Consider the following 10,030-nt stretch of genomic DNA (forward strand, 5'->3'; position numbering starts at 1 on the left):
CCAACTTGTCCACGCTGCCTTTTTGTTTTAAAACCCCTAAGCTAGTCCCAATTGTCCGCATTTGGCTCATATCCCTCTATACCCATCTTACCCACGTAACTGTCTAAATGCGTTTTAAAAGACAAACTGTATCCACCTATACTTCTACCTCTGGCAGTTTGTTCCAGACACTCACCACCCTTTGTGAAAAAATTGTCCCACTGGACACTTTTGTACCTCTTCCCTCTCAATTTAAACCTATGCCCTCTAATTTTAGACTTCCCTACCTTTGGGGAAAAATATTGACTATCTAGCTACCCTAAATTAGTTTCCCTCGACGTGGAATGCCATAATCATAGATAAAGGTCATGGGTGGAGGGGGGACTGGTAATGTTAAAATGGCGACGTAGGCTCGTTGGGCCGAAGGGCCTGTTTCCCAGGCTGTTTTTGTTCTTAGCTGATCTACACCCCTCATTATTTCATAGACCTCTATAAGATTTAGGGGAATTAAGGGTTATGGGGACCAGGCGGGTAAGTGGAACTGATCCACGTCAGATCAGCCTTGATCTTATTGAATGGCGGGGCAGGCTCAAAGGGCTAGATGGCCTACTCCTGCTCTTATTTCTTATGTTCTTAAGATCACCCCTCAGCCTTCTACACTCCAGAGAAAAAAGTCCCAGTCTACCCAGCGTGTCCTTATAACTCAAACCATCAAGTCCTGGTAGCATCCTAGTAAATCTTTTTTGCACTCTTTCTAGTTTAATAATATGCTTTCTATAATAGTGTGACCAGAACTGTATGGAGTATTCCAAGTGTGGCCTTACCAATGTCTTGTACAAATTCAACAAGACATCCCAACTCCTGTATTCAATGTTCTGACCAATGAAACCAAAGATGCTGAATGCCTTCTTCATCACTCTGTCAACTTATAACTCCACTTTCAAGGAGCTATGAACCTGTACCCCTAAATCTCTTTGTCCTGTAACTCTCCCCAGTGCCCTACCATTAACTAAGTAAGTCCTGCCCTGGTTCAATCTATGAAAATGCATCACCTCGCATTTATCTAAATTAAACTCCATCTACCATTCATCAGCCCACTGGCCCAATTGATCAAGATGCCATTGCAATCAAGATAACCTTCTTCACTGTCCACGATGCCACCAATCTTGGTGTCATTTGCAAACTTACTAACCATGCCTGCTATATTCTCATCCAAATCATTAATATAAGTGACAAATAACAGTGGACCCAGCACCGATCCCTGAGGCACACCGCTGATCACAGGTTTCCAGTTTGAAAAATAACCCTCTACAACTACCCTCTAGCTTCTATTATCAAGCCAATTTTGTAACCATTTAGCTGCATTGTGTGAGATTTAACCTTATGCAACAACCTACCATGCAATACCTTGTCAAAAGCGTTGCTAAAGTCCATTTTACAACATCAACTGCAGTGCCCTCATCTACCTTCTTTGTTACCCTTTCAAAAAACTCAATCAGATTTGTGAGACGTGATTTTCCACTCACAAAGCCATGCTAATTATCCCTAATCAATCCACTACCGCCCTGATGTCATCCTTAAATATCAGAGCTACACCAACTCCCTTACCTTCCTGTTGGTCCCTCCGAACAGTCTAATATCCCTGGATATTTAACTCCCAGTCGTGACCATCCCGCAACCATGTCTTTGTATTGGCTGTACTCATTCGCAATGATTTGTGCTGTCAACTCATTTACCTTGGGTTGTTATTGGTGCAAGCTCAATGTGCCAAAAAGCTTCCTTCTGCACGGTAGAGACTCTATGCGGTGCGTCCACAAGATACGTGATAAGAACTCACCATGGCTCCTTAGACAACACCATCCAAACCCATGACCACTACCATCTAGAAGAACAGGGAACACCACACCCTGGTAGTTCCCCCTCCACGATCCTGACTTGGAAACATATCGCTGTTTCTTCACTGTCACTGGGCCAAGCTCCTGGAACTCCCTCCATAACTGCACTGTGGGTGTACCTACTCCACAGGGACCACAGCGGTTCGGGAAGACATCTCACCATCACCTTCTCAAATACGATTTGAAATGGGCAATAAATACTGGCCTAGTCAAAGAAGCCCATATCCTTTCACTGAATATGAAAAGGTAGGGGAGTTCCCCCATGTTTTGGCCAATATTTATTCCTCAACGAATACCACAACAAACAGATTATCCTGTCATTATCACATTGCGATTGTGGGAGTTTGCTGTGTACAAATTGATTGCTGTGTTTCCTACATTAAAACAGTGAATACACGTTTAAAGTATTTATTTAATTGCAAAGTGCTTTGAAATGTCCGATGGGTGTGAGGGGCACAATTTGAAGTGATATTTTTAGTTTTCTTGGTGGGTCTTCCATTTGGGTCTTTACGGGACCTGCATCCAAGCTTTTCGCGATGGGTACTCGCCACTCAACAGAGGATGCCTATTTCTCCAGCCTTGATCATTTCATACATTTCAGACACTCTGCCCCAAGTGTTATTCTATTCTGGTTTTGGATTGAAATGGCTGTGCAATTTTGAATGATCAACATTTTGTATGCATTGGGGTGGGACTTTATTGTGGATAAAGCGGGTTTCCTCCGGGTGTTCCGGTTTCCTCCCACAGTCCAAACATGTGGGGGTTAGGTTGATTGGTCATACTAAATTGACCCTAGTGTCAAGGGATTAGCAGAGCCAATATGTGGGGTTACAGGGATAGGTCCTGGGTAGGATTGTGGTTGGTGTAGACTCGATAGGCTGAATGGCCTCCTTCTGCACTGTTGGGGTTCTATGATTCTATGAAAAGGACACAGAAGTCCTACAGAGGGCTTCTATTCTGAAAAAGAAAGTCAGTCTCTGTTTCTCAGCTTAAACAACAGCGTGCTGCAACATTTGGCCATGGGTGTGTAACGTGGACAATTACCACTCTCCACTCTCTTGTGGCCCGCCAATAATATTGCTAATCGCTGACTATTAGAAATGTCCACATCATTTCTCACTATTATCAGTACCATTTCTCTTTTAACTTGTTTAATCTCATTGTACAGGTATTTGAAGATAGGATCATGATTTTATTTCCTGATGATCTCATTATGCTTTCTGTCGATGAACAGAAAACCGTTGTTCAGTATGAAGTAAGTCCTTCATTTATATCAGCTCCTACTTTTAAACTCACACAGAGGTGAAAGTGTACAACACAGAGGAAATATTTCCGGTTCATCCTATATGGCAAGGATAATCTATAGCTCCTATTCAGCACAACAAATACCCTCTGAAATCAATTTGCTTCATTTCCTGCCATTGACACTTCCCGATACCACGTTCCAAAAGCTCATGGATTCCTTCACCTCTAACAGCTCAACATTCCACAGAGTTACTCATGGTTCAGTCCCGCATCTGGCCCTAGGATCAGGCTGAACCAGATGACGTGAGACCTCGATGGCCTGGAATCATAGAATCATGGAATCCCTACAGTGCAGAAAAGGCCATTCAACCCATCAAATCTGCACCCACTCTCTGACAGAACATCTTATCCAGCCCTCTCCCCACTCTATCTCCATAACCCCACACATTTACCATGGCTAATCCACCTAAACGACATATCTTAGATCACTAAGGGTCAATTTAGCATGGCCAATCCACCTAACCTACACATCTTTGGACTGTGAAAGGAAGCCAGAGGAAACACAAGCAGACACAAGGAGAACGTGAAGGCTCCATATAAAGTCACCTGAAGGTGGAATTGAACCTGGATCATGGCGCTGTGAGGCAGCAGTGCTAACTATTGTGCCACTGTGCTGCACTAGCTATTCAACCCAGAGCTGGAATTCAAAACCTGCATCTTGTATGTAACAAACACCACAAATCTCCACCTCCATACCATTCCTACCTCACTCTGGATAGAGTTTTATAGCACAGCAAGAGGCCCTTCAGCCCATTAACCCTCCTGCCAGCAAAAACCTTCATTCGCACTTTTATCCCATCAACAGCCATGGCAAGGGAGACATAAACATCTTTTGGTTATTTTACTTTAAGCTGATTGTTCAGTGACATCCAGTTACCTTTCGTGGTTGATTTTTGTGTAGAATTGTTGGCTCTGAATGTTTTGCTACCCTCGAGTGTCCTGATCACAGCAAGAACCCTTCCGCTGAAAATTAGAATCCATAGAATCCCTGCAGTGCATGAAGAGGCCATTTGGCCCATCGAGTCTGCACCGACTCTCTGAAAGAACATCTTACCCAGACCCACCCCACTGTCTTATCCCTGAAACCCCGTACATTTACCATACCTAATCCAATTAACCTACACATCCCTGGATGCTAAGGGGCAATTTAGCGTGGGCCAATCCACCTAATCTAGATTTGTACTCATTTCTCAAAATAATTTCTATCATTCAGACAAGCTTGGTGGATGGTTTACCGGTGTGGAGTGAATATCCAGCTTTATCCCTTGATCAAAGTAACCTGTTTGATTGGCACCCCATCTACCACTCCTCTTACCAACGACACAGTGGCAGCAGTGTGTGCCATGTACAAGATACACTGCAGCAACTCACCAAGGCTCCTCCAACAGCAGCTGCCTAACTCCCAACCTCTACTGCCTAGAAAGACAAGGGCAGCAGACACATGGGACACCACCACCTGTAAGTTCACCTCCAAGCCACTCAGCATCCTGATTGGGAAATATATCACAGTTCTTTCACTGGGTAAATATCCTGAAACTCCCTTCCGGACATTGTAGTAGGTATGATAGCAGATTAGTCAGAGCATTGTAAGTTGGTCAGAACATTAAATACAGGAGTTGGGGCGCCTTGTTGAAGTTGTACAACACATGCGTAAGGCCACACTTGGAATACAGTGTACAGTTCTGGTCACCCTATTATGGAAAGGATATTATTAAACTAGAAAGAGTGCAGAAAAGATTTGCTAGGATGCTACCTGGACCTGATGGTTTGCGTTCTAAGGAGAGGCTGGATAGACTGGGACTTTTTTTGCTGGAGTGTAGGAGACTTAAGAGTGATCTTATAGAAGTCTATAAAATAATGAGGGACATAGATCAGCGAGATGGTCATAGATCAGCGAGATGGTCAATATCTTTTTCCAATGGTAGGGGAGTCTAAAACTAGAAGGCATAGATATAAGATGAGAGGGGGGAGATAGAAAAGGGTCCAGAGGGCCAAATTTTCACACAGAGGGAGGTGAGTGTCTGGAACAAGCTGCCAGGGGGTCGTGGTAGAAGCTGGTACAATTCTGTCTTTTAAAAAGCATTTAGACAGTTATATGGGTACGATGGGTATAGAGGGATATGGGCCAATTTCATGCAATTGGAGCTAGCTTAGTGGTTAAAATAAAGGGGCAGCATGGACAAGTTGGGCCAAAGGGCCTGTTTCCATGCTTGCTGTAAACCTCTATGACTCTAAAACTCTATGATAGCACAGTGGTCAGCACTACAGCCTCACAACGCCAGGGATCCGGGTTCGATTCCCAGCTTGGGTCACTGTCTGTGTGGAGTTTGCACATTCTCCCTGTGTCCTCGTGTGTTTCCTCCGGGTGCTCCAGTTTCCTTCCACAGTCCAAAGATGTGTGGTTAGGTGGATTGACCATGCTAAATTGCTCCTTATTGTCAGAGGAATTAGCTGGGTAAATGGAGTTTGGGGATAGGGCCTGGGTGAGATTGTGTTCGGTACAGACTCAATTGGCTGGTTGGCCTCCTTCTGCACTAAAGGATTCTATGAATCTAACAGAAATTGACACATTCACGAGAGAAAGTGTCTGAAAGGGGCGAAAATTGGGTGTAATGGGAGAGTGATTAGTTATGTATGCCCCTTTAAGAGCATGGGTCAGGTGACTCGGGGCATGGGGTGACCAGCCCGGGAAACTGCCCCTACAGCCACTCAAGGGCTGGAGTGCGAGGTGTTCAGTTCTATAATAGACGCTATTGGTCCTGTTGTTTGCCTTTGGTGTGGTTTCTTTGGAGCTACCTCCACAATGTTCGTTTCAGACTTAGCGTAATGTTGCCATGGTAAAACCAACAACATATTTTAAAAAGCCTCCGGGTCCCGAGGGGGGGATTTTGGGGGCCGGGGGGGGGGGGTTTTGGTTTTTAAAATCTTGCTTTGATTCAAGCACATTGATGATATGGTTGGATCCTAATGTTTCAGAACACTGAAATCTGGATTAATTTGTGTGTTTAAAACCTACTGATCACAGTAGAAGTGAAGAAGGATGGACCTTTAATCATTATTTTCTCCACCTCAGGGGAGACTCCCTACCCAGAGCATCAAAGCGTTGGAAAGATCAGCACGTGTGGGGCACCTCGAGTTCGAAATTACAGGTGAGTCATTTCGCTATAGCTCACTCTGTTTTTACATCTTCCACTAATACACACTCCTTTTATTATTTATGAATGTGGTTGTATCTGGTGGAAATCTCTCACCTCAGTAAAACGGATTTCATTTCTAATGAAACTGCAGTGTAAATCCCCACATTTCCGTGTTCGGTAGCTAACTGCTCTATCTCGTCATTTTCTGAGCCTTACAATCTATGGATTCTCTCCGAATTAGCTTACCCAAACCCATCTGGAGCAACACTTAAAGCTCTACAGTTGGCCTCAGTACCTTCCCATATCCACCAGTGCTCCTACCCAGGATTGGGATCCAGTGCTGGAAAAGGCACATTTGGATTCATCCAGTGTTGAATAGCCTGTGAGTGGTCTTGAAAGTTTAGTCTAACAAATAGTTGGATTGATACAGTTTACATTCGTGCTTTTGCTCATTTGTCGAAATTTGTGTCCTCACTGAGGCTGATTGAGGAGAAATCTTTCGAATCAGGTCCGCATTCTTTGGTTGATCAAACATCTTGCAAGAGAGATGTAGTTAACCTCGTCCAAATCTGCAAGTCCAGCCAGTGGTAACAAAAGGGCTGCCAGTTAGATCGTGATGACCTTGCTGTGGAGATGTTGCCGTTAGTACAATCATTCCTGGCTTAGTTTTATTCAAGTGATCTTGAGATCTATCCATGAGTGACCCATAGCCTTGGCCAGCTCTTTTTCAGACCTATCTCCTGGGAAGCGATGGCTAGTGGTATTATCACTAGACTATTAATCCAGAAACTGCTTTGGGGATGCGGGTTCGAATCCCATCACGGCAGGCGGTGGAATTTGAATTCAACAAAAAGTATCTGGAATTAAGAACCTACTGACGACCATGAAACCAAAACTCGTCTGGTATACTAATGTCCTTTATGGAGGGAAATCTTCTGCCCTTACCCGGTCTGGCTTACATGTGACTCCAGAACCACGCAGATGTGGTTGACTCTCAATTTCCCACCAAGGGCAACTAGGGATGGGCAATAAATGCTGGCCAGCCAGCGACATCCACGTCCCACGAATGATTTTTAAAAAAGTCCCCAATTTACCTCCAGGCAGGTCAGCTGAACGATATTGGCAGCATTCATTGAGTTGACTAGTGTTAAGTTGACTTGATTATCAAGCATTCATTGAGTTGACTTGATTATCCTGCCCTCCTGGCTATGAAAAGTAGGGCTGGAACTTGACAAAAAGCTAAAATTGAAAGCAAGCTGAGGCAAGAGTGAGCCTCGGAGAACAGCACTCTCCTAAGCTTCAGGAGGGGGTTCATATAAACCTCAGGTGGACATGCTGGTAAAATTCCGTCCAAAGTTTTCAGTAGCCTTGGTCCTAAGCTCTGGAATTCTTTCTCTCCCTCCCTATTTCTCTCTTTCCTTCTTTAAAATGCTTCTCTGAACTTTCTGATCAAGGCTTTGACCCACCTCAATATTTCTTTCCATGGTTCTGTGAGAAAATCCAGTTGAAGTAGTGCTTGGGTGCAGCACCTTGGAATGTTTTACTCCTTTAAATGCTACTGAAATGCAAGTTGTTGTTGTTTTGTCATCTTTAAGGCAATATGATGGAGCCTATGAAGGTCTCATGCGCAAGGCCAGGCGAATATAAAAAATGGTTCTTCCACCTCCAGAAGGTATGGCAATATTCAACTCCTATAAAAATCAAAAGTTTGGTAGTTTAACTAGTCTGTGCTCATTTTGTTTAACTTGAAACAGTTTAAATTAAACGGTTAAGGATAAAGGAACATAAGCACACTCTTAGGTGTTGGCTGTGCAGTTTAATTTCCAAGTCCATGCAAGATGACACAAATTTTTAGACCTGTGTGTATTGGGTTACCCAGTGCAGAACATAGCAGGAAATTAAACAGGAAGGAACACATAATCAGAATATAACCTGACTTCATTATCAATGATGAAATCAGAGATTAACCATGGACTTCCATTTGTACAAATAATTTACGTTTCAATTGCTATATTAATCCTGTTAAATACCCTTCAGTGTTAAATCTTACTGAACTCCTAATGGTGGCACGGTACCCAGTGACTAGCACTGCTGCCTCACGCTGCCAGGGACCCAGGTTCAATTCCGGCCTTGGGTAACTGTCTGTGCGAAGTCTACACATTCTCCCTGTGTCTGCATGGGTTTCTCCTGGGTGCTCCTGTGTCCTCCCACAGTCCAAAGATGTGCAGGTTCGGTGGAGTAGCAGGATAAATTGACCCTTAGTGTCCAAAGATGTGTAGGTTAGATGGATTAACCATGTTAAATTGCACCTTAGCGTCCAAAGATGTGTAGGTTAGGTGGATTGGCCTTGATAAATTCCCCTTAGTGTTCAAAGATGTGAAGTTTAGACGGATTGTCCAATGCTTAATTGCCCCTTAGTGTACAAAGATATGCAAGTAAAGTGGATTAGCTATGCTAAATTACCCCTCAGTGTCCAAAAATGTGCAGATTAGGGGGGATTACAAATTGTGTTTAGGGACTCATATTCAAGATATTTTGTTAATGAGTTAACACTCTTTTATCTTTTCCTGTCAGCCGGACTATAGCAACAACACTCTGCCTTCCCATGGGCAGCTCCCCCCGCGACCACCCAAGAAGAGAAGGAGCTGTCATTATTAGGATGGTCATTGCACACACTCAAGCTCACTATCATAATGACCCATTCATACTTGGAAACTGTGAAGACTTCAGGACAATGATGCTGAAGACGTCGATGCACTGAACATCTTTACCGGATTTGAAACTGTCACTTTGTTACTCACTAATGGAGTGAGTGAGTAACCAGCATCTTGCTTCTCTAAGATAATCATTGTTCGTCTCCCTGCCTCACAACTCAACATGAGCCAAATGAAGATGGACAAACCTGTTTGCTGACTTCTGCTGACTTCACTCCTCAACTGGGTATGTCTTCATTCCATTTTCTCCCTCTGTCTAATTCCTGACAGCCTGGCAACTGAGACTCTCAACTTGGCATGTGAAAAATCATAGTCGCACTCTTTTGGATAGCAGTTACCACTCTTTTGTTACCACTCTTTTGGATAGCACTCTTTTGTTTAGTTACCACTCTTTTGGGTAGCATGTTCAGATTACTATGGATTGGATTACTATGGCCACCAGACATCAGAATGTCACTTGAAATGAGAAAACTGAGATCTCCAGTAAGCCAGATAAGTATGCTGTCTATCATAAAGTTGTTGGGTGCAACTCCCATGTGTTAGCTGCTCTCTCCTGAGATGGTGGTCAGGGAGTATGTCTCTGAGGTACAGCCACTAAGCTGCTATTGCTCGCTATCTGGGATTTGCAAGTGTGTAGATATTGGGTGAAGATGGAGTCAATGACAGATGTTGCACTTCCTTGGTTAAACTCCAGCCTCACAAATGGGGAAAGAACATTTTGGTGAGACTCAATGCTCAGAATGGCACCCATAGAACCATAGGGTGAATCGCTGCTGCTGAATTGGAAAGGAGTTAAAAACTATTCTAATTAAATTATCCTTGGATTATGAGCATCGCCAGTAAGGCTGGTATTTATTGTCCACCCCTGGTTATTATTGAGAAGAGGTTGGTGGGCCACCTTCTTGAACATCTACAAACCATGCGCTGAAGCTGCTTACATTGTGAACTCCGATAGGCATTTTGACCTAACAACCATAGGAACTAGGAGCAGATGTTGGCA

The 10,030-nt window shown here is 43.7% G+C and overlaps 1 protein-coding gene across 1 annotated transcript in view; it reads left to right on the forward strand.

Moving 5' to 3' along the window:
• The window catches only part of LOC145360020 (putative pleckstrin homology domain-containing family N member 1), a 51,457-nt gene extending 41,777 nt beyond the window's left edge, over positions 1-9,680 (forward strand). Inside the window, exons 9-12 of the mRNA XM_080214920.1 lie at positions 3,043-3,129; positions 6,253-6,328; positions 7,912-7,988; positions 8,891-9,680. Of these exons, the coding sequence (XP_080071046.1) occupies positions 3,043-3,129; positions 6,253-6,328; positions 7,912-7,988; positions 8,891-8,974 (324 nt within the window). The 3' untranslated portion in view covers positions 8,975-9,680. The remainder of the gene's footprint in view (positions 1-3,042; positions 3,130-6,252; positions 6,329-7,911; positions 7,989-8,890) is intronic.
• The last annotated feature ends 350 nt before the right edge of the window (positions 9,681-10,030 follow it).

Source organism: Carcharhinus amblyrhynchos, chromosome 30 (assembly GCF_965287045.1).
Source record: "Carcharhinus amblyrhynchos chromosome 30, sCarAmb.v2.hapA, whole genome shotgun sequence".
NCBI classification, from domain to species: Eukaryota; Metazoa; Chordata; class Chondrichthyes; order Carcharhiniformes; family Carcharhinidae; genus Carcharhinus; species Carcharhinus amblyrhynchos.